General features: G+C 38.8%; 1 protein-coding gene across 3 annotated transcripts in view; it reads left to right on the top strand.

Annotated features, from left to right (window-relative positions):
- Nucleotides 1-23,635, top strand: part of CNTNAP5 (contactin associated protein family member 5) — a 789,161-nt gene that overhangs the window by 449,172 nt on the left and 316,354 nt on the right. For all 3 annotated transcript variants that reach the window (XM_026015709.2, XM_072757524.1, XM_072757523.1), the window contains one exon: nucleotides 18,461-18,567. In XM_026015709.2, the coding sequence (XP_025871494.1) occupies nucleotides 18,461-18,567 (107 nt within the window). The remainder of the gene's footprint in view (nucleotides 1-18,460; nucleotides 18,568-23,635) is intronic.

Here is a 23,635-nt window from a genome sequence, read left to right as displayed (position 1 = left end):
ACATCTGAGACATCTGAGAAGAGTGGGAGCAAGCGTTGATAAAAAGCAGGGCAAATCCTCACAGTTCTAAAAGCTGTGATGCCATGACGTCTTTTCCTGGAATCCACGTTTTTACATGGTCGTATGGGGACCCATGAGAAGAAACCCTATGGAAGAGCTCTTGGCTGCATTAAATTTCCCGTTTGCAACCACTTCATTCTCCACATCATAGTGAATTTGTAACACAACTTTTCTTGATAGAATTATCCTAAATGTAGAGGTGCTTTTTTAGATAGGGAAATAAAATAGCGGAGAACTATTCTCTTAGTGGCAATTTAAAATCTCTCTTCTGCTTCTTGAAATATATATTTTATTACAAGTCTCACTGTGGTGAAATTCAGATTCTGTGTATGCGTGTCACATGTTCTCTGGCACTTGATGGAGCAAGGCATTAAATACAAAGATCCACGACCCCCTGCTTACCTTTTGAGGTTTCCCCTTGACCTCTCCTCCCCTTTCCTCCCTTTTCCTGTTCACCTTTATCTCCTATATTAATGCATCATTCTACCTATATGCATTTACTGAGCATCTTCTGTGTTTCAATGTACTTATAATAATATAATCTCTGCCTGTAGGAAACTCAAGAGCAAGAGAGCCAGGCAAAAAAGCAGACATTGTTCCCAGGGACACTCATGGTGCTGAGGGCCATGAAGTCACATCTGAGCTACATTTTGACAGGCAAGCAGAAGTGAAAATAGCAGTGGAAGGGTATTCCCCAAATGGGCATACTCCCTGCCCCATAGCAGCTTATCTCATTCCAGCTCCCAGGCACCAGGCATTTGGCTGGAGTTCCCTTCCTTTTGCCCAAATTCTGCCCCTCTCTCAGCAACTCCTCCGGATCCCACTTATTCTGTCAAGTGTCCCTGACAGTGCCTGATGTTCACCAAGACCTTTCCTTCTGTGACTGTCTCTAGCACTTTAGTCTCTCTTTGATTTAGCTCCCAATCATGACGGTTACCTGTTTTGTATCTATATCTTGCCTTCCCAGAGAAAGTTCTTGATTCCTACTGATGCCTCCTGTTGAGAGCACATGCTTTGCGATTATTGTTGAATCTATTGAACCTTAACAGCATCTGCCATCAGTAGCTGGACGTGAACTGGATGTGTAACTGCCAGAAGTCAACACTCCTCTTGGAGTTAGATGTAACACTTCCTCGAGAGGTGGAATGAACTCAGTAATCTTTAATATCTTTGCACATCCCAAACTCTGGAGACGGTTGTCCAAGATTTGGGAATTAAAGCCCTTCACCTCTTTCTCATATTGAAGACTTCCCAATGTGGTTCACACGAAGTATCAGTCTATTTGAATAGATAGAGTGCCTAATAAAAGCAGCTGGTGCCAGCTGTCATCGTTCACGTGGTGTTAAGTGCTCCTTCTGCAAGCACTAGCAAGCAAGAGTATTTTTGTTTAGCAAGGCCATCATAAAATTAGACAAGCAAACCAGAGCAATGTATTTGAGCAATGTAGCCTATAAATATTACAGTGGAAGGAAGCATGTGAGCACATTATCCTTATTACAATCTTATACTTTAAGAAAAAAAAGTGGGGGCAGCTCTGCAAGAGAAGGCGAGTCTGAATAGAATCCAGCTCTAGAGGAACATACAAAATGTCTGTTGTGATTGTCAAAGAATGTCACTCGTCTTCTGGTAATAGGATCTAGGGAGCGCACCCCCTGGATGCAGTGAGCTCTCAACAGCCTCCTGGAGGCTGAGTTGGGAAGGCTTGATAAATTGGCACTGTTTACCTATTAGGAGTGGGATAAAATTAAAAAAAAATGATACTGAGGGGTGCCAGTGTGTCTGTAACTCTGTCAGCTGTTTATCTGCAAGTGAAGTCATTGAAGAAGAGTAAAGGTTTCCTGCGAGCCCAGAGAGCAGCTTCAGAATCATATACAATCCATACTCTGTCACGGCTTTATTTTTTCTCTTTCTTTTTCTGAAGTGCCTGGCAGAGACTTAAACAACATTGTTATTATTCAGTGGGCTATGTCAAATTCTCTAGTGTTTTCTAGTAACATAGAAAGCTACTTCCAACTTTTGCTAAATGCCATATAAAGTCTCTCCGTAAAATATTTAAGATGTATTTTTTTTTCTTTTCCTAGGAAGTTTTTCTCTTGGTTGTTTTTGTACTCTACCTGGAATCACCTAAATTTAGTAGAATTCAGCCATGGGCAGGGTGCCATGCTAGGTTTTATCCTCTGCTAATTATCTTGCTCAAATCTATGAAGACCTATATTCAAATGTTTAAAATAAACCATTCTCATTTTATGAAGGAGAGAACCGAGGTTTATAGGTGCTATGTGACTTTTTTAAGATTATATAGTTAGCAAGTATTTTCATTAGAAGCCAATGGGCTCCCAAACAACTCGGAAATAAAAGGAATAGTGTTGCCCTGTCAAAATTAAGCCAAATATCTCATAGTTCTTAATGGATTATCTTGAAGATACACAGCAACTATGCCAGGCCAAGTCATACCTGAATTAATGGCATCAAATGCAACACCTGCATTCTTGTACTCCTGAAGTCAGAGTGAAGGACCATCATGAATCTCACTCTCCCTCCCTAGGAATGGATGAAGCCTATGGGGATGTAATATAAATGATTGTTTCAAGGAATTGAATACTAATTAGACTAGAACTTTACTGCCCAATGCAACATTGGGCAGTGATGGAAATGATCTCTTTTACGTTGTCTACACCTAATCACTAGTAATTATTGAGAACTTGAAGTGTGGATGTTATGGCTGAGGGAGTGAATTTTTAATTTAATTTAATTTTAATAAAATTACATTTAGATGGGCATGCGTGACTAGTGTCTACCCTATTGAATAATACAGGACTAGACTCTCTGCTGGTGCGAGTCCTCATGGAGCTATAGTTTTTCCCCTAAGTTAGCAACCTCGGGCTGCACCTGGGGTAACTCTACAGATTAGGCATGGGCCTCAGAATCAAGACCCAGTGAGTGGATATAATGTCAACTGTAGCCACCCAAGCTGTATATGACCATGGTATACCTTTCTATACATTTCCTCACAGACATTTATATCAGAAGAGACAAGCATATCACTCTTTGCCTTAATTTCTCCCAAGATCCTGGGCAGACAAGTGCTTTAACTGTTATTAGTTCAAATGTCAAAACCCTTACATTATGTAAGAGATAACTCTACTACACCAAGTATTCTTTTGCTGTGTCTGTTTACCAGTTCAGAATTACCTTCAAAATAAGGATATATTTTGAGCGAATATGTGCTTATAATCTAATTATATATCATCAATAAGGTTTTAGTTTCTAATTTAAAATAAGGATATATTTTGAGCGAATATGTACTTATAATCTAATTCTATATCATCAATAAGGTTTTAGTTTCTAATTTTTTAAGGAAGAGAATCTTCACTTTTTAAAAATCTCAAGTATCATAGAACATGCTAAAGTTAGTTATTGTTAGGTCTCTAAAAGCTGCATGCCCGAATCCAAGCAATTTGGAGTAAGAAGTGGACTTGAGGCCAACAAAATCTGTGTGAGTTCACTCACTAACATAGGTTTGGATCTGTGTGTCTGTCAGAGAGTACTGACATTAAACCCAGAAATTCTGGCACCATCCTTATTCTGATTTCAAGTTTAACTGACTGACCTTCTGCTATTTTGCAATCCATGAAGATTCCTTACCTACACGAAAAGGACATATTGGACAATCTGGTGGAACTATCAAGCCCTTTGTAAATTATACTCTTCAATGTAAATCCACAAATTGGAATTCTAGTAGACACTTGTGTCTTGCTCGATTCACTTGCATGAGTCACAATACTGGTGATTAACGGTCCTGGTAATTCGTGAGGATTGGATTATAGTGTTTGCAGGTTGATACCCATCCTTGGATGGGATGTTTTCCAAGGTAAACGCCATTTAATGTGGTCTCTGTAGGCAAATAGTTGACTTCACCTGATTATTTGTACCAGCACAAACGGCCTCACATAAAGATTCATACCAGACTGCAGATATAAACTTAGCACAATTTCCAATGCTATCAATGGAAAGTAATCTTAAGATTTGACCCCAGCCTATTGGAGAGTAGCTTAGATTTTCGAATGCATAAAAATCACTTGAAATGCACTTTTAAAATGCAGATTTCTGGGCTCTACAACCCCAGAAATTCTCATTAGTCCAAATGAGATGGAGACATGGAATCTGTATTTTATCCAACACCCCAGGATGTCTGTTGATCAGTCATTCAGAAATATTGTGTCAGCAGATTAAACAAATTTCCTTATTTTGCTCATCATAATACAGTTGCATCCAAATTTTCTCTACACAGTGGGAAACAACACTCCTAGTTCTGCCTGATGTTAATGATATTCTCGGAAAACCAATTGCTTTGTTCAAATAAGTTTGAGAAATGCTGGAGTAAGTAAAATTAAATGGGTTTCTTTACTGCAGGATTTCTCAATGTGTCATGTGGTGGTGGTTGTGTCGTGTGTGTGTGTGTGTGTGTGTGTGTGTGTATGAATGTGCACCATGCACTTAAAGGCTGTACAAGAGGTGAATTAATTAGAAGTTCAGAATTTCACGAGTATATTTGACCAGGAAACCCTTTTTTCCACAAACTACTCATCCTCATAATAAACTTTTGGACATGATGCCCTTATGTATATAGTAAGTACATCAGAGTAAACACTGGGAGGTGGTCAGTAGTGTAGACAAAGCGACCTCAAAAGTTAGCATTAAAAAGAACAAGAGTGTCATAAGCAGACATTAGACTTCCTTTTTCATTTTTCTCAATAAAACAAATTGAGGTGATTCCTCTGCCTCTTTTCTCCTTCTAATTTTGTTGCATAGAACTTCTGCATTTGGTTTGTACACGCCCAGATTTACAGCTTGCCTTTTACACTTCTATAATCTTAAATAAGCTATTTAATATGTGATCTTCACTTTCCTAGAGATAGTGATAACTGTCTTACAGGGTTGTTTTAGCTGAAGTAATTACTGTGATGGCCTAACACTAAGTCTAGCATGCCAAACATAACATTTAATATATGGTAGAGAAGTTAATATTTTTTTCACATATATAATTATTTGGGGAAATTCAGGCATTAAAGGGAAGAGCACAGTATACAAGTTATTTCCTAAAGCCCTAGAGCTCAGCAGTTTAGCGCTTGCCTTTGATCCAGGTCATGATCATGATCCTGGAGACCCGGGATTGAGTCCCACGTCGGGCTCTGAGCATGGAGCCTGCTTCTCCTTCTGTCTGTATCTCTGCCTCTCTCTCTCTCTCTTTCTCTCAATAATACATAAATAAAATCTTTAAAAAATAAAAAAAAATAAATCAGAGAGAACTGTCTGTCAGCATGCCATTCAATTGCAATGGAAGAAAAATACAATTAATGAACAGTTACAATCTGAACTTTGCCATATGGATTACTAATTTTGAGAAGAGACAGATTAGTGTAGGCTCGGAACACGTGTTCAGCTTTAGGATGTCACTTAAACTCAGCCTAAAATGACAGAGATTAGATTTTTAAAAAATATTTTATTTATTTATTTGAGAGAGAGTGAGAGAAAAAACAAGAAGCAGGGAGGGGCAGAGGGAGAAGCAGACTCCCTCTGAGCAGGGAGCTGGATGCCAGGTTTGATCCCAGAACCCTGAGATCAAGCGCTGAGCCAAAGGCAGTGGCTTAACCCACTGAGCCACCAAGGTACCTGACAGGGCAGGTTCTTAGGCAAAATTGAAAACCAGTGAATACAGGCAGTGTGCAGATTCCTGTGTTAAAATGGGGACTGTGGACAGTCCTTTAGAGGCCATCTATAATTTTCTGTGTCTAGGACCTCTCATCCTTTATTATCTGGAACTGCTCCTTCTCCTTCCCTTCCCATCACATACTTCTGTAGAACTGTACTCTTACATGGTTCCTGGCCTTTGGCCAGAGTGGATTGACCCATTGAGCTGGGCTAAACTGGTCTCCCCTAAGGAGTCCCAAACTTGACATTAGAGAGAAAAATCCCTTCCTAATAGAGGACACCTTAGGTTCAAAACTTGGCCATTCACAGTCGTACTTCATGCCTCATCGGGGAAGATAAGATACAGGCAGACTGAAGGAAGTCAACCCACAGAGCAAAGCAAAGGCCAGGGAGCAGAGAATCCCCTAGCTGTGTTCACCTGCACAGGTTTGCCTGTTCTGAGGTCCAGCTGCATCCCTGTTCTCCTTGCTGCTTGGGGTTCCACTCTTAACTGTATTCTGTGAGCCTGTGCCTCCGCCTTGACCTAGGATGGCTTATGTTTTGAGGACTTTCAACCAAGGTTCTCCTGAAGAGAAGGCTTTTCATATCATATTTTCCATACTTGTAAGTTAGATAATGAAGAATCTAAATAAGCCGAAAGAGGAAAAAATGTATATATATGATGGTCATAGGAAGGATTCCGTATTTTATTTCTTGTTTGTGTTCTTCATAATCTCCATGTGCAAGGGTCATAGCATTTTAGCTCAGATTTGGGGCCTCTGCCCAGGTCAGACACAAAGTCAGGGACCAAGGAAACTATTCACTGGCTGTGAGTGGAATCATTAGCAACTGTCTGTGGCCAGTGGTTTGGCCACTAAGCAGGTCATGGCGCCTGAGTGGTTCTGGTCTCTGCTATCTTAACCTCTCAAGTCCCAGACACAGATCTTAACTCAAACAGAGCAGGAAGCCAGGTTTGCTGCTCAAGTGGACAGGACACTGATGAAACTTAAATGAGCGAAGATGAAGTGTGACCTTTCTTAGCAACTCCTGAGGTTAGCAACAGAGAATGGAAATGTCAGATCTGCATAGACAGGCCAAGTAGCAAACCCAGCTTAGCAGACCAAACGTCTCTCTTCATGTACTGGGCAAAACATATCTACTACAAAAAGAAAGAAAATAAAATACACAGTCTGGGTCTGTGGCATAAACTGCCTATAAGTATCCATGAAAAAAAATAATGAGTTTATTGACACTTATTCATGTTCTGTCAAGCCTTATTTAATTTTCAAAATGATTTAGAGATTATTTTTGCCTTGGTTTTACTAACAAAGAAATTAAAGCTCAGGAAAGCATAAATAATTTTGAATGTCATACAAGCTAGAAAATGACAGACAAGGATTTGAACTTGGATCCTCCTAATCTGAAGTCTGGGTTGTTGGAGGGCACCCAGTCCCCTCCCCAGTGAGGAAGGCCACACTGTCCTTCTGCAAGGATGCAAGGGGAAAGTCCCAGGCCAGCCCTGAGTCATAGTAGAGTCCCCACGCTCAAAAATGAGAGCCTCTGGTAGAACCATGAATTCTCCAGTCCTTAAACAACAGCTCAAATTCAATATGAAATGACCTTTAAAGTGAAAAATTAAATAACCTTATAAACATGCCCAAATTGATCAGCATCCCATATAATCCAGGCCCTGCTGGTGTCTTGTCTATCCCCACTCTTTGTAGATTCTGGGGGCCATGACAGTGACTGTAGCAGCCAGGGCCAGTCTGGCCAGCACCAGCATCCACAGGAAAATAAGACATTGGAGGAGTCTGGATAATAAAACCTGAAAGAAGATTGATGAACCCAATCATAACCTGTGTCCTTCTTGTCTTGTATCTGAGAGGTTTTCCTTCTTTCTTGTTTCATCAATGAATTTTTTTTATTCTGCCAAATAAAATTATAGGACTATTTATAAAAGAAAAAAAGCAATATTTGAACATCAATTTAAATATTTCTAAACTTTGTCTATGAAAACAATGAGGCATTTTGACCAAGTGGTCACTCATTGTAGTTGTGCCTTAGCCTCAGGACTCATTTTATGTGGCTCTTCTAAATATTTCCAAGATCCTGATTCACATAGGTAAGTAGCTGCCAACTGATACAGGTTCCGAAAGCCTTTCCCTAAAATAGCTGATATATTTCATGAAGATTTATCCAGAAGTGTTCAAGAGTAGGTACAATTTTTTTTTATTTCAAATTTGGGACCTGTATTCATTTCTTATAAATACAAAAGCCAGATAAATGCATAGTCAGTGCTATCATTTTCTATAATATGACAATTTTTTGGTGTCATGTTCATCCATTCACTTGTTCTTGCTCTGTTATTATACAGTGGAAAGAGCATGTGGCTAGCAGATGTTCTTGAGCTTGGCTGGGTTTAAATGGATTTAAGTGGGTTTAAGTGTAGCAGGGCCCTCCCTTCAGCTGCTCTACCTTCTGCGGCCTGAGCAGACCGGATGGCACCCAGCTGGTGCAGTGCAGCATCCTTTCTCATAGATAGTACTTGTACATTCTTATTCCCAGAAATACAAAGGGAAGGCAGAAAAAGACTGACATCAGGGTCTCCAGGGTTAGCCTGGGCACAAAACTAGCAAATTGTGAGTGCAGTATATTAAAATCTGATATAGGGACACATGGGTAGCTCAATCATTGAGCATCTGAGTTCAGCTCAGGTCGTGATCTCAGACTCCTGGGATTAAGCCCTGTGTCAGGCTCCAGCTCAGCAAAGAGTCTGCTTGAGATTCTCTCTCTCCCTCTCCCTCTGTCCCTCCCTGCACCGTCTCTCTTAAATAAATAAATAAAACCTTTAAAAAATTAAATCTCATACAAAGTACATTGGAAAACTCTATTTTAATTTAAAGCTAAAAGAATTAAAAACGTTTGCAAAAAGAACACGAGAACTAGAAAAGGGAAAAGAGAAATCTCCATAATTTGCAATCCTTCTGACCCATCTCTACAGGATGGTTCTTGAACTTGACCTCAACTAAATCCTTGGTATTCACTGCACTCTGAGGACCAGCAGCTCTGGCATCTTTAGGGGGCTTATTATAAATGCAGAAACTCGGTTTCTACCCCAGACCCACTGTGTCACATTTAAGAAAAAAAAAAAAAATGGAAGCAATGAGCCAGACAACAGAATTATTCCCATTCATAGTGAGGTATGAATGATGGTCTAAATTTTAAGAATAAGACCATTCTGGTAATCTGGAAAGTTCTATTGTTTGCATTTCCTGATTGACTTTAAAAATTGAGATGTCATCTCAATTATATATGCCAAACAAAACCATTACACTGTAGGGTGCAGAAAATCATTTACCTTATTGATATGTAGTAGATAAACCCAGACCAAATTTCTTTCCCATAGTCCAGAACCTGTCTGTAAACGATGCGGTACGTTTCCATTCCAGTGAAGCACTTCTAGGTCATTGAGACAAATTAATTGATTAGGGAAATTCAATTCTGCCTTATTTGGTCAAAACGATCCGTATCAAGCTAGTAGGGAATTCTCTTCCCTTGCGATTTTTAAAAAACAGTATTTTGTTATTTGGAGAAGGAGACATGTATCTTCGTAATCAAATAGCAATGATTTGGTATTAGTTTCATGGTCTCAGCTTACTTCTCATATTAACAGCACGGGAATAGCGAAGGCTGATTTATTCTTCTTGAATCACAACATCTTCTGCTTTGAAGACGTGGCCTTTGAAGAGCACTGAGCAGCTCTTGGTCATAAACTTTAGGTTTGCTGATGTGTGGAGAGGACTGTTCCATTTTACCATCCAAAGCCAGGACAGGGAGGGGGAGTGGCTGCTGTGGGTGCTGGGCTCTGTCTGGAAGGCGGGCAGTGATTCTGGGATCCCTGATGTGCTCAGCACACTCCTTTGACCACCATTACTTTGTCCATTATCTGGGGATCTACTGGGCAACAATTGACAATTGGCTCCCTGCTGTGAACTAGACCCTTGGAAATTTAGGAAACTGACTTCTGACACTTTTCCTTTTATTCGCTTAATTCCTTAATGTCTGCATCTGCTGTAATTACAACAAATTTCAATTATAATGAAGATCCAACCGTGGGGGTAAAATGAGATTATGGTAATTGTTAGAATGGAGAGGCATAGAAATAGGTTTCAAAAGCTTTCAGAGAAGCTATCTGATCAAAATAAGATCAATGCAGTTGGCTGCTAATTAAAGCAAACAGACAAAGGAACACAACCTAGCTGATTTTTAATGTATGAGCTTCATTAAAAAGCTTACATTAGTCAGCTTGCATTTTGAGGACTATTGAAATGTTTTGTTCTTTTTGTCTCTAAGGAAAGCATATAGAAATTGAAGCTGACCTTCAACTGTATAAAGGAGGGATGAGAATTCTTAAAAAGGGAAGTAACTCAATGGAGCATAAATACATTCAGACTCATTTATAGGTAACCATTTATCTGAACATTTGGGAATTTCAGAGGCCCACCAATGGATGTCCTATTCATTTCAATCTGTTATGGGGAATGAGGAAGAGGGAAATTTCATACTGAGGAAAAAAACATTTCTGTAGGTGTTTATAGAAATACACAGTGGGTTTTTTTTAGGCTGATCTAAACAGATGACTTCCTCTAGCTGTGTTCAGGTTGGGGATTTTTTGGGGATATGTGTGTTCATGTGCCTAACAGTGCACATGTTTAAATAACTGTAATAGAAGGATGGGTACTCAGGGACACACAGTTAACCATTGTGCTGATTTTCTCAGACAAAAGACCCTTTTCTTTTAATTTTTCAAGAGACTTTAAAAATGTAACTGAGTCAATAGAGAGCCATAATCAATGTGATATTTGGAGCATATTACCAGTTGGGCTTTGTTCCAAGGAACAGAGAGGTCTCACTCACTGAATTTTATTTTCAGAGTTTACTGAAGGAGGTAGAAGATGTTCATTTAGACCTGGATTTGAGTGCCTGCTCTGCTCTAGAGGGTGACCTGGGAGCTCACTGAGCCTCAGTGGCTTTATGCAGAAAATAAGATCCATTCACCTGAACCTCTTCTCTTGTTCAGCTGGTCTCTACCTGTATTGAGAATATGTCTTGGGACACCCTGACTCATTCTTAGAGACCATTTCTTAAGTGAATGAGGTCTCTTTGCTATTGTCTAATATCAAAATAAAATGTGAAATGTAAGCACCTGTATAAGTTTATTTCCAGTTTCATTGTAAAAGCCATGACGAACCCAGAAATAAACAAAGAATGGGATGGTAACTTTTATTCCCACACTTAACCACTATTAGCAGATTACTGATTTGGGCTATTTCCTTCTAGACTTTATTTTCTCCTTATAACAATAAGGGCAGTAACAGTAGAAGCTACATATGATATTCTGCAATATGCTTTCTGTACTTAAAAGTATATTATACATGTAAAACTTTCCAGTATCCTTACATATACACATATGGATTCATTTTAATTGCCTTATAATGCCATAGTATGGAGATGCCATCATTTTTTTACCATTCCCCAAATGGTGGACTATGGCTCCATTTTTTTAAGTTGTTAATAATAATTATAATTTTACATATGTCTTTTTAAAAAGATTTTATTTATTTATTTATTTATTTATTTATTTATTTATTTATTTGAGAGAGAGAGCGAGAGAGCACACGCATTTGCATGCTTGTATGTGAGTAGGGAAGTGGCAGAGGGAGAGAGAGAATTCTAAGCCGACTCCACCCTGAGCAAGAAGCCTTGGCACAGGACTCAATCCCAGGACCCTGAGCCAAAATCAAGAGTTGGATGCTTAACCAACTGAGCCACCTAGGCACCCCAATAATCATACATATATTTTTGTGCACATAAAGTATTTGGGGGGCATTATCTCAAGTGGAATTGCTAAGTCAAAGTACGTAAATAAGCTAAATTTTGGAAATGCGTTAGTGGTAAATGGCTTCCCAAGTTACAGGAACAGCAAGGAGCGTAACAGGGCAATACTAACAAAGGCCATAGAGGAGCAATGTGTAAAATAAGAGAAAATACTCATAAAACATAAAGAAAATAAAAAGAACAACTATCCAATATTTTAAAAATAATACCAATTAAAGGAGATAATGCTTTTTTTCCCTGACACTGGAAAATTAAGACAAATAAAATAAAATCCAAGGCTGTCTAGTTTTGAAGAGACAGATTCACTTCCCTATTGTTTAGGGAAGATTAGGGCATTTGGGAGGAGAATTTGGTTAATAGATTGAACCTAAAATCTGTTGGTTTCAACCAAAAAGTACTCACTAAGGTGACAGAGACACAGAGAAGCAGGGGAACTAGAGACAGAATTCAGAGGTCAGCAAAAAGAAGTTGTTCTCAGGGTGAAGCTCAGGGGTGCTGTGCAGAGCCTGTGGACGACGGGCATGGTGCTCTCCCATAAAGTGGGTTAGGGAGGTAAGATTTAATACCTAAATAATCAACCAGCACAGGTGTGATGAATGTGGTATGCACAAAGGAGGATTTTGTAAGGTTATTTTTGTTTCAGAGTGATACTGAAATTCTTAAAGTTACAAATTCAAAATTTTTTTAAAGTTTTTTTTTACTTTTAAAAAATTCAGATTCTAAAATTATATTCTACTTAGAAGTCTAGCAAGTATTAGCACGCAGGTCTAAAAACTCTTTGAAAAATCCCATTTATGGATTTAGTTACTTAAATACCTTCCAATATATTAACTACATTTATAATATGATTTATTGCCTTTCTAAGTTGTGCAATTTACTGCATTAAAAGATAGAATGCCATGGATATTTCTAAAAGTTAAGTATACAGAAAATGAACATTTAATTTTGGTGAATTTAATTTATATTAGATGTTCTACTAAGGAAGATTTTTAAGGTCTAAATCAGTTATTCTATACTTTTTAAATTGGAGTTTACAAGGCTTATATTAAATAAGCCAAATTCCCTTAAAAATTACAAATACTAAAGAACTATTATTTTTTTTCAGTTTTATTACAATCTTTCTACAAGAGAAAAGACCCATCTCACGTCAATTCAAAGACTCATTTCTTGGAAGGAGCCATTTTGAGGACCAGTTTTTAGGGGCCTTTTAAAGATATCCCTTCTTAGACTGAATTTTTAAAAAATGAAGTAATTATAATTAGACTCCTTGACTTGTTGCAAGACTGTTTAAGTTAGGTTCATTTTAAGGTTGACCATTGACCGACATTGGTCTTAATCCTATTAAACTCCATTATAAATATGCTTCGGCATTTTATCAAAGTCAAGAACACTAGTTTCTTCCCAGGAAGACACAGATCACATCATACAGACATTTCTGGCTGAGATTAGCTTTGGGACCATTTTTTTCTCTTTCAGTACCTTACTCCTTCTTAACTCCCAAATATTAATACTAAGGTTTTGATTATCATAAACTTTTGCTACTGAATTCAGAAATTTTTAAATTAAAAATGTCATGTCTAAAGAAGATATTTATTATCCTGAATGATGGAGATATGAGCATAATCCTTGTTGATGCCAGCGGAACATCCTGAGTGCTGTGTATGTATGGGTGCTCAGTCAAGCCCATAGCCCTGCATTCAAGGCTAAATTTGGATCCTAAATTTACTTTCCATTTTGCTTAATAGACCTTGCTGGGCTTTTGCATTTTTCTCTATTTGTAAGATTATACAATTAAGAAGTTTATTTTAATATTATGCCATAGCTTTGTCTTACTTGTGATAACTTAAATGTCCTTTCTACAGAAAGCATGCAGAGACTAGAAGCAACCACATTAACTCATGAAATGTAGAGGAAGTCTCTGTCATCTGAAAAAAAAAAAAATCAAAGTAAGAACAGGGACAGGGGCTAGCTTAGTAGTAGCTGTATTTTAAGAATTTCTTATTATTTTAAGAATTCAACACTTTGGTTATGAAAAGGATTCAAAATAGAATCAAAACCACCTTTCCCTATTCTTCATCACCGAATTTATAGAATTTGTAGAATGAATTATATATCGTTAAGCTAATTATATGATAAATATATCCTTTAGTCTCTAGTTCAGGTTTGTTTATTGCCAGTTAACCCCTTTGTCACTATCATCAAGGCCTCTCTACCTACCAAAAGTATCTTTAAAAACTCTAACCTCACAGGTCCAAGTTTGCTAATGAGTTTCTCGAATCAGTGGGCAACTATGTGAGGCTCCTCTCCCTCCCATTCTTTGCCGAAATGGTGCTTTAATGCACGCTGGGAGTTTATTTTTAAGGAGGTGGATCATCTGGCATTTGGTAGATAGAGGATGCATGGTCATTGAGAATACAGGCTTCAGTGACAAGTAGCATAGCTCATGTGTCTGGCTCTGTCACTTCACACTTGGGCAAGTTATTTATCCTCATCTTGTCTTACTTTCTTCATTTATTAAACAGGGGAAATAATACCATTAAAGCAACATCTCAGATATGGTTGTGAGCACATGTTAAAGTTTCATTTCAAGATTATTTCTAAGAGGAAAGTTTCCGAGAAGGCAAACCTAGATTGACTCTTGGTGGATGTATTTTATAGATTAGCCATGAAAACAATGTTTGGTTAAATGTCATTAGGATAGTTAAAAGGCTGGTTAAAGGTAATTGCATTTTATGCTATACGGCAAAAAGGTGACAATAACCAATGTGAATAAGTGTCTTGATCTTGCTGAAGGCTGTCTTTGTTAGACAGTGTGCACCTAGAGAAAGCACATCCATCCAGATTCAGTCTGATATGAAATATCATTAAAGGGCACCCGGGTGGTTTGGATGGTTGGGCATCTGCCTTCAGCTGAGGTCATGATCCTGGGGTCCTGGGATTGAGTCCGGTATCAGGTTCCCAGCTCAGCAGGGACTCTTTTTCTCTGCCCCTCTCCCCTGCTTGTGCTCCCTCTCTCTCTCTCTCTCTCTCTCATGCTAGCTCTCTCTTTCAAATAAAAAAGTAAATAAATTAAAATCTAAAAAAAAATAAAATAAAATAAAAAAGAACTATCATTAGAATTTTAGGAGATAGGAATTCAGAGTACTTATCTCCTAACAATTTGAAGTGAGGGCCTTACCCCTAAGATTGTGACAGCGCTCACCTTTAATGGGCCTTTCTTACTTCTGTACCTCTGCTCTCTTTCTGGGTCATGCCTTCAGTGTGCAATTTATGGCAAGTAGGGAGAAAAAGAAACAAAACACCAGTTTAATAAACTGATTAAAGAATATGGAAATTATACTCATAAAACCGTCCTTGTTAAATAAGCAAATTGGGGTTATGCATCTTTTATTTTGAGTGTCAGCTTTACAGATGAGGTTTTCTAATCATAGTCTGTGTTGAACCAAAATGAACCAAGCTAGAAGCATCCATTCATTTTTTTCTTCTCGTTCTAGACATATTAGATTTTCTTTTAGCAAAGTACTCTTTCTTTCAGAAGTATATTATATTTTTTAAAGTGACCATAAGCAATGTATTTCTCTCCTACACTTTCTTGGTAAATTGAGTTTATTAACCCTGCAAAACAAAGTCTATGTGAGGCTTATAAAAGATGTGTTCAGAGTGTCTAGATATTTCTTATTGCTTTCCCCAAGGCCCCTCCTACTACATGCCCAAATGAATTTGTCAATCTTGAGTTTTAAAATATTTGAAAGTGTTGAATAGAGGGGAAAACGTGTGCTTTCACTTCTTTTTGCATTTACAGGATGGCTGTTTTATAAAAAGTTAAGATTCCTGCCTTGAACTAGCCTGAATGGAATGGGGGTTTTTCTAGATCTTGGGTTATCTCACAACATGTGATACAGAGGAAAACAGGCAGTCCTCAGAAAGTTCAGGGGTGCAACCAAATCTCGGAACAATAGGAATCAGCCCCACAAGTACTGTCAGCACTCTCCACCTGTCTTTTCTGCTGCATTCTGTACTCCAGTATTCATATTCTCTCTCTCTCTCTCTCTCTTTCTGTACACTGCACACAAACTTTCTTCTTGTGCCTGAAAACATGGCCCCTGAGAACTTCTGAATTTTCTATTTTATAGCTTCAGCCATTAAAAAGAGGTGGCCTGAACCTTCTTGGTACTGAAATCAAGAGAACCATAGGATTAAATACCTACAGACCTGGCTTTGCTCAAATTTCCATCTTTATTTTCTTTTAAATTTTATTTATTTATTTACTTGAGAGAGGGAGTGAGGCGGGGAGTGTTGGGGAGAGGAAGAGAGAGTCTACAGGGAAGCAGACTTCCCTCTGAGTGCAGATTCTGACACGGGCGGGGTTTGATCTCACGACCCTGAAATCATGACCTGATCTAAAACCAAGAGCCAGAGGCTTAACCAACTGAACCACTCAGGTGTTCCTCGGGTTTCCATCTTTAAAGCAATTAATTTTATGTTGGAGGAGGAAGGGGAGCAAATAATAGTATAATTTACCAACTATGGAGTGTGTGTGAGTGTGTGCATGAGTGTATGTGTGGGGGTGTATTTGGCATTGGAGGAAGGGGAGTAGAATGGAGTTGGATGGGGGGATGGGGGTAAAGACAGGCCTTGAAAGTTCCAGAGGGGAAAACTATGGAGAAAATGCACTGCAGGATCAGCATAATTCAGAAGCAGGCAGATGCCGGGATGTAAGGGAAGAAAGATGTAGGGCGAATGGGTTTTCATGAGCTTGCCCCTCAGGCTCTCAGTCAGGGCACACCTTGAGGCAGAGGTCCTCACTTGGATAGGACACTGTCCTGTCCATCAGAGGACACTGATGCTTCAACTTTCTATAACTCCTCACAGCACAAGGTTAGTGGGGGCAGGGAGGTCTATCTCAGTGGTGAACCTGTTTCTTTCCCTTTCTGCCAAGATCAGGAGCTGGGAATGGGAATCAAGAGGAACGATAAAATCTGGAGTAAGGAAGAGGACCCCTTGTTTTTGTTTATGTGTTGATCAGTTGGTTTCTGTGAACATGTTCCATAGAAATTTACTGGTTCCTTTCTTCCCCCTTCTATTCCTTAAGCCATAGTTGGATACCATGGAGTTACCAATATGCTTTTCCCAAACATAAGCCCTGTCAGCACAATTGCATGTTTGCTGTGCTGAGTGGAAAATTTCTAATAATATGTCTGAACATATGCAGGAATATTAGTTTCTGGGCTTTGAAACAATCATTGCTGGAGGGTTTCCTACCTATATAGGGCATTTACGATAAATCATCTTACTTTTGCTTGGCTCACATTCTCAGAGGCTACACAATGAACCCTTTTATTGTATTAGACTACTTCTATAGCTTCATTGCTCACACCTTCTCCCCTTTTAAATCTGTGGGATTTTTTTCCCTTTAAATATTTTTTTCAAGAATTCTAGGATTTATCACTGCTTTTGGTCTTAATTTTATTCATTACAAGTATTGAGCACTCACCAGGTTATTTCTTGGTAACAATAGTGCCTGCTGTGTAGATTTTTAAAAATATTTTATTTACTTATTCATGAGAGACATGGAAAGAGAGGCAGAAACATAGGCAGAGGGAGAATTAGGCTCCCTGCAAGGAGCCTGATGAAGGATTCGATCCTCCCCAGGATCACAACTGAGCCAAAGGCAGACGCTCAACCACTGAGCCACCAGGTGCTCCTGGGATTTTAAATCACATATGTAGGGAGTGAAGAGAATTGTCCAAAGCCAATGGCTGAGCTGGGATTTGAATTCAGATATAAGTGACTCTAATGCCCATGATCTTTGTCCAGAAGATAGGAACATTGCCTCTAATCCCATTACCTCAAGTAACGCATGACATCTGTCCTTCCCATCAGTGTTTGGTTTGCTTTGTCGTGGCCATGCCTCATATCTTGAATTTTCATTTAATCCAGTCTCAGTCTGTTATAATCCTTTTTGCTAACCATTTGTGGTAGCTGTATGATAACCCATTAATTTTATGTATTACAACGTCCTCAAGAAATTTTCCAGTGTTGGACATTTATATTGATTCATCATGACTTCCTTGTGAATGATGATAATTAGCACACATAGTTTTTATATTTTGAAATGTGTGCTTAAGACGGAGCCATTTGAGTGTGATTGTGAGGTCAAATTCTATGAATGCTTGAGAGCATTCTTAACACGTGTGGTGAAAATATTTTTCAGAATAGTCATACTGTTTTCATTGTAAGTAGTAGAGGCCTCATTTTAAGGGTGGGCTGGCATTTTGTGAAATGACAGAATTTCCCTGCAGGTTAAATGATTAGGTACCATGTTTCCAGATTTTGTGTGTAGTTTAAAATAGATTCCTGGCCATCACCCAAAAGAGAGTCGTGAGGACAGTGACCTCCATTATCTGCTCCTTTCCCCATCCCTTTAAAAGTGCAGAACCTTTCAAAAATGTAAAAATCATGATCTTTGTACAGTTTATTCTATAGTAAATGAAAAAATCTTATGAATTCTGACCACTTCAAATTAACTTTAAGTCAATGGCAATTTGCCCCAATGTTGAAATGCCCAACGTCATCACCTAAATCAGCTCTGAGCCTTCATGACACAGAGTGTTAGATGTACCTACCTCTGTGGTGAAGCCCAGAATTATTTTGCTGTTGCTCAAGTCTGACTTATATACATACAGACATACAGCAGACCAATTTCTACTATCAATTCATGCAGTTGAATATTAATTTTTTTTTATTTTTTTCCCCGTCATTTCAACTGAGTTGCTTTATTTTGTTTGCTTTTGGTTTAATCTTCCAATAGGTGTTTGCCGAACTACTGTGAACACGGAGGATTCTGTTCACAGTCCTGGACCACCTTCTACTGTAACTGCAGTAACACGGGCTACACTGGTGCCACCTGCCACAACTGTGAGTAGTCACAATTTACCCACAGACTGGGCAAACATCCAGGAATACCAGTGTTAACTTCAGGATGCGTTCAACACTGGGCGGACACTTTTTGTTCATTCGTTCAACATGTGTTTCTCAAAAGGCGACTATATATGCCCAGCACTGTGGTGGCCCTTTGGGATAGATAGACGGATACAATCCATAGCCTCATGGAGTTTATGGCCTGTCGGGAACACAGATAAGAAATAGAATAAGTATTGGAGGCAGAAGTGAAACAATGTCCTTAGGTGGACAAAAGAGAGCTATTGAGTCAAATACATGGTCTAGATGGGCTCAGTTGTGCTGCTGTAATAAATAACGTCTCAGGGGCCTTAAATAACCAGTGGTTGTGTCATGCCTGTGTTACATGCTCATCTCACATTGGCAGAGACTCCTCTTCCATTGTGTCCTCATTCTGTGATGCTGACAGAGGCTCCATCATCCAGGTTGCCATGGCAGAGACAAGCACAAGGAAGCGTGTATTCACTGTTGAAAGTTTCTGCCTGGAAGTGGCAAACATTATCTCCATTCACATTCTGTTAGCCAAATAGTGTCACAAGGACATGCCTGAATTCAAGAGGAGAGGAAGAACACTCTTGCCATGGGATCAAAGAGAATGGAACCAGCATATAGGGATTAAGTGCAGATGACTACATGCCAATGTTAAGGAGGCTTTATGTAGAAGCCCTGGGTTGGTCTTTGTAGGAATGTGGCAGAAAAAGAAAAGCAAAAGAAAATTGAATTTCTAAGTGGTTGCATATGGATGGAGGGTACTGAAAATGAGAAGCAGGAAGAGAGGAAGCCAGGAATGAGGCAGGCTGGAGCACACAAGGAGTAAGAGGTGATGAGTAAAAAATAAATGAATATTATGAGCCCTGATTACTATAGTTTTATAGTCTCTATGGGGTCACCAAACAAAAACACATGACAAAATAGAGGTTTTCCATTTAGGGAATTGTGTGTCAAACTGCGTGAAATGAACTCTAAGTATAATTTAGAAAGACATAATCTGACGGTGCTGGATCTAGTTGTAAGAGATTTCGTTGAAAATGTGAGCTAAGAAATTGACTTAAAAGGTAGACAGGTAGGAGAAGGACCTGCTAGAAAAAAATGTAAGAACCAAACCAATGAGTTGTTGAGGACTACAGTGAGGTCCACCTGGGGCTGACCTCACCAGGGTTTCTTAAATTCCTACTGTTGCTTGGGATGACATGTAGGTATTTGGAAAATGAATGGGAGATGCCAGCAGGGCTAAGATCAGACTGTGATCCAGGGTGGACATTGTCTACACTCTCATCTCTGAAGAGCTCTCAGTCCTTCTATGGGCCTTTCTGTGCCTTGCAAGGTAGTATTCGCCAGTGATACCCATAGAGGTATCTAATCCAGAGAAGACATAGCCACTGTTGGTTGCCTGTGGAAAAGAAAAACACCACCTGGCTATCTAATCTAATCTAATCTAATCTAACTATATCATTCAAATTTTTCTATTCAGAAATTTGGAACGGTGAAGCAAATGCCAGACTAAAAGAGATTAGATTTAGATTTTACCTTGCTATTATACTTGAATAAATTTATGATTGTATCACTCCAGAGATCGATTCCATTACAGAACCTATAAGGAAATCTAATGAAATCTTGTGGGCCCTTTTAAGGCTAAAATTACATGTTTTGTTTAAGATTCCCAGTAAATACCAATCTATGTGTTGAGCCTTGTTCCAGAAATATCATCCTTAAATAGACCTGAACAATGTACACCTGCACAGAAACATTGCATGATATATACAGTACAGTCCAGATTGTCACGTCAGTGTTCTTATAAGAAGCAAACAGAATAGCCACTAATGTAATAGTGAGGACCTTGAAGGAGATTATGGCCAAATCACATGACAACATGCCTATGATTTTTCAAACTGATTCTGTTCAATTTCTCCTAAAGTAATTTAACACTAGATTGAGGAGTTCATCTCTATGGATACTCTTCTCCTTTAATTTTCTCCATCCATCAGGATAAAAATAGAATATTTCCAGCTTTAAAAAAAAAAAGTGTGAAGTTGGAAATCAATGGAGGTGAGGTGCTGATTTTTAAAGGAACGCTGTCAAAGCTGATGAGCAGGAGACCCAACATGTGAGGTCTTAAAAAAATACCATTCTGTTTTATAACACCTTCTGATTCCCCTTGCTGTGAAATTTCTCAGTGCCTATACTGTAGGTCACAACATTATTAAACTCTCTTTTCCCTTCTGCGCACCTAGCCTGGAGAAATCAGAGGTACTTGGGGGACTCTGAGGTCTGGCAAACATACCTGGTATACTTAGGTAATACAGGAATTTGTCTCCCTCTAACTCATTTCTCCCCTTCCCCAGTTAGATGAGGACCATTTTTTTTTTAAAATCAGATTTGTAAATTGAGTGAATCCAAGGCATGCCTTCCTGCCTGCAAAATGCATATGCCCTTGATGTGGGGCATCAGAGATGAGAGCTGCCAAAATACAGAATACAACACATAGGATATCCTTGAGTAGAACAAAACATACAAGTTCACAGCCTTAAAAAATAAAAAAAAATTAAATAAAAAAAAGTAAGTTCACAGCCTTACTCTTGTGGAAGTGGCAGTGTCCTTGATGTGTGCGACATACTTCCTTGAAGCAATCATCCACAATCAGAACAGTAAATAACATCTTCAGATTTATAAGGCATTTATCATACTATTTAAGACTGATAATTTCTTTTTTTTAAGACTGATAATTTCTTGAATAGTCTTAGTCTTTTGTCTCTTCAAGCTTTTCAGGTTTTATTTATTTATTTGTATTTTTTTCATAATGGGTGCTTCCAAGTGAATGTGAATCAACAGTGTTCAGGATACATAGGATTAACTTTTTTCTGTCCAGCATTTGTGGGTAAGAGATGAGTCTGGGTGAGGAGGAGAGTGTGTTGGACTCTAAGAAATAGCAAAATAGGAATTCCCAAAGTCTCTAGGCATAGTGGGTTGCTGTTAAAAGTAGATATGTCATCATTCCATTTCAATTTTCCTTCCTCCCTGCCTGATGACACATGAAGAACTTGGGTGGACAAGTTACATTACTTTTCAAACACACTTCACTCAAAACCACCTGTTCAAGGAGGAGGTGGTAAGCATGTGGACAATTCCTACCCAGTCTGGCAGCCTTCTCACATAAAGAGGAGATGTGAGACTCTCACTTATCCCGTAAACTGTCACTGAACACCATTATGTCATGTCTGTAAGTTTTTTTGGTTATGAATTTTCTTCTCTATGTTGTATCCTATTCTCCAGAGTAATAGCTGAAGGTATATCAATGTTTGCTGTCTACATAAGTCCTTTCAACCCAACCAATGATCAGAGCCTTCAGACGATCAGAGATGGTTCTTGGTTTTATACAATGACCAACATTAGAGGGTTGAGCAGCAAAAGTCAGAATTCTAAGTATTTAGTCTATATCTTGGTCATGATATACCATAAGTCCAAGTTAATATTAAAAGAGGTTTTGATAATAGAATCTTAATGCATAGCTTATAATGTAAGGATAAAGTGAGATGGATATTATTATTTCCATTTTATAGATGAACACATTGAAGCCCAGAGAAGTTACACACCTTCCTCAAGTTCACATAACTAGTGGAGCTGGGACTTGAATGAGTGAATCTGGCTACAGATAACTGTCTTATCTGCCAGACAGTTAAGCCCTGTATCTTTTTTTTTTTTTTTTTTTTTTGTAAGATATATTGATTTAGGGATGCCTGGGTGGCTCAGTGGTTGGACACCTACCTTCGGCTCAGGTTGTGATCCTGGGGTCTGAGATCAAGTCCCACATCAGGCTCCCTGCAAGGAGCTTGCTTCTCTCTCTGCCTGTGTCTCTGCCTCTCTCTCTCAGTCTGTGTCTCTCATGAATAAATAAATATTAAAAAAAGATTCATTGATTTACTTTAGAGTGAGAACACCCGTGGGTGTGTGTCTGTGCCTTAGAGAGAGAGAGGGCCCACACACATGTGCACAAGCATGGGTGGGGGGACAAGTAGAGGGAGAGAATCTTCAAGTAGATTCTGTGCTCTGCCTGGAGCCCAGTGTGGGGCTTGATCTCATACCCATGAGATCATGCCCTGAGCCGAAAACAGGAGTCTGCCACCCAACCAAATGAGCTCCCCACACATCCAAACCCCTGTATCTTGTTTCCTTTCTCAACCAAATAAGATATTTGCAAACCTCTCTATGGGAACTTAGTGATGAGACATCCATGACTTACTTCTTATTGCTTGAGGTACACTAAGCTATCATGATACTATAATTGAAAATGCAGTTCTAGGAGACCAAAAGATGAGGAAGTTTCTGTGTTCTTGAATAATCATGCAATCATCATGGAAGAAAGTAGGATGAATTAGCACTAGAAAGATAGCTATATAAAAGAAAGAAGAAAGAAAGAAAGAAAGAAAGAAAGAAAGAAAGAAAGAAAGAAAAAGAAAGCAAGCTATAATAAAAATAAATATAAGAAATAGAGAGGCCTATTGAAAACAGCAGGTAGCCAAGAACCAAGACATGATGGTAAGAATATCTATGCTACATTTTGGAGCACTGCATATGTATCCCTGGCTCAAGAAAGGAAAAATAAATAGCTCTATGCATTCATTCCTGAAGCCCAAGTGATATTCCCAATGAAGCACTTTTCCCTAGGGGAAATCTGAGCTCACTTCTCATCATAGCCAAAGCTTTTTATGTGCTATTGCAACATCTATAAATACTACTTTAATGACTACATAATAAATAGTCTACTTAATGACTTTATTCAAACGTTTTCTTTCATTTTTTAAAGATTTTATTTATTTATTTGAGAGAAAGAATGAGCAAGAGTGAGAGAGAGAGAGAGCAGTGAGGGGAGGGGCAGAGGCAGAGGGAGAAGCAGACTCTTCCACTGAGCCAGGAAGCCTGATGCAGGCTCTATTCCAGGACCCTGAGATAATGACCTGAGCCAAAGGCCGACTCTTTAATCAACTGAGTCACACAGGTGCTTCTTTCTTTCTTGTCTTTCGTTTTTCTT

This window comes from Vulpes vulpes, chromosome 5 (genome assembly GCF_048418805.1).
Source record: "Vulpes vulpes isolate BD-2025 chromosome 5, VulVul3, whole genome shotgun sequence".
Lineage (NCBI taxonomy): Eukaryota > Metazoa > Chordata > Mammalia > Carnivora > Canidae > Vulpes > Vulpes vulpes.
This window is presented reverse-complemented; position numbering and strand designations above follow the sequence as displayed.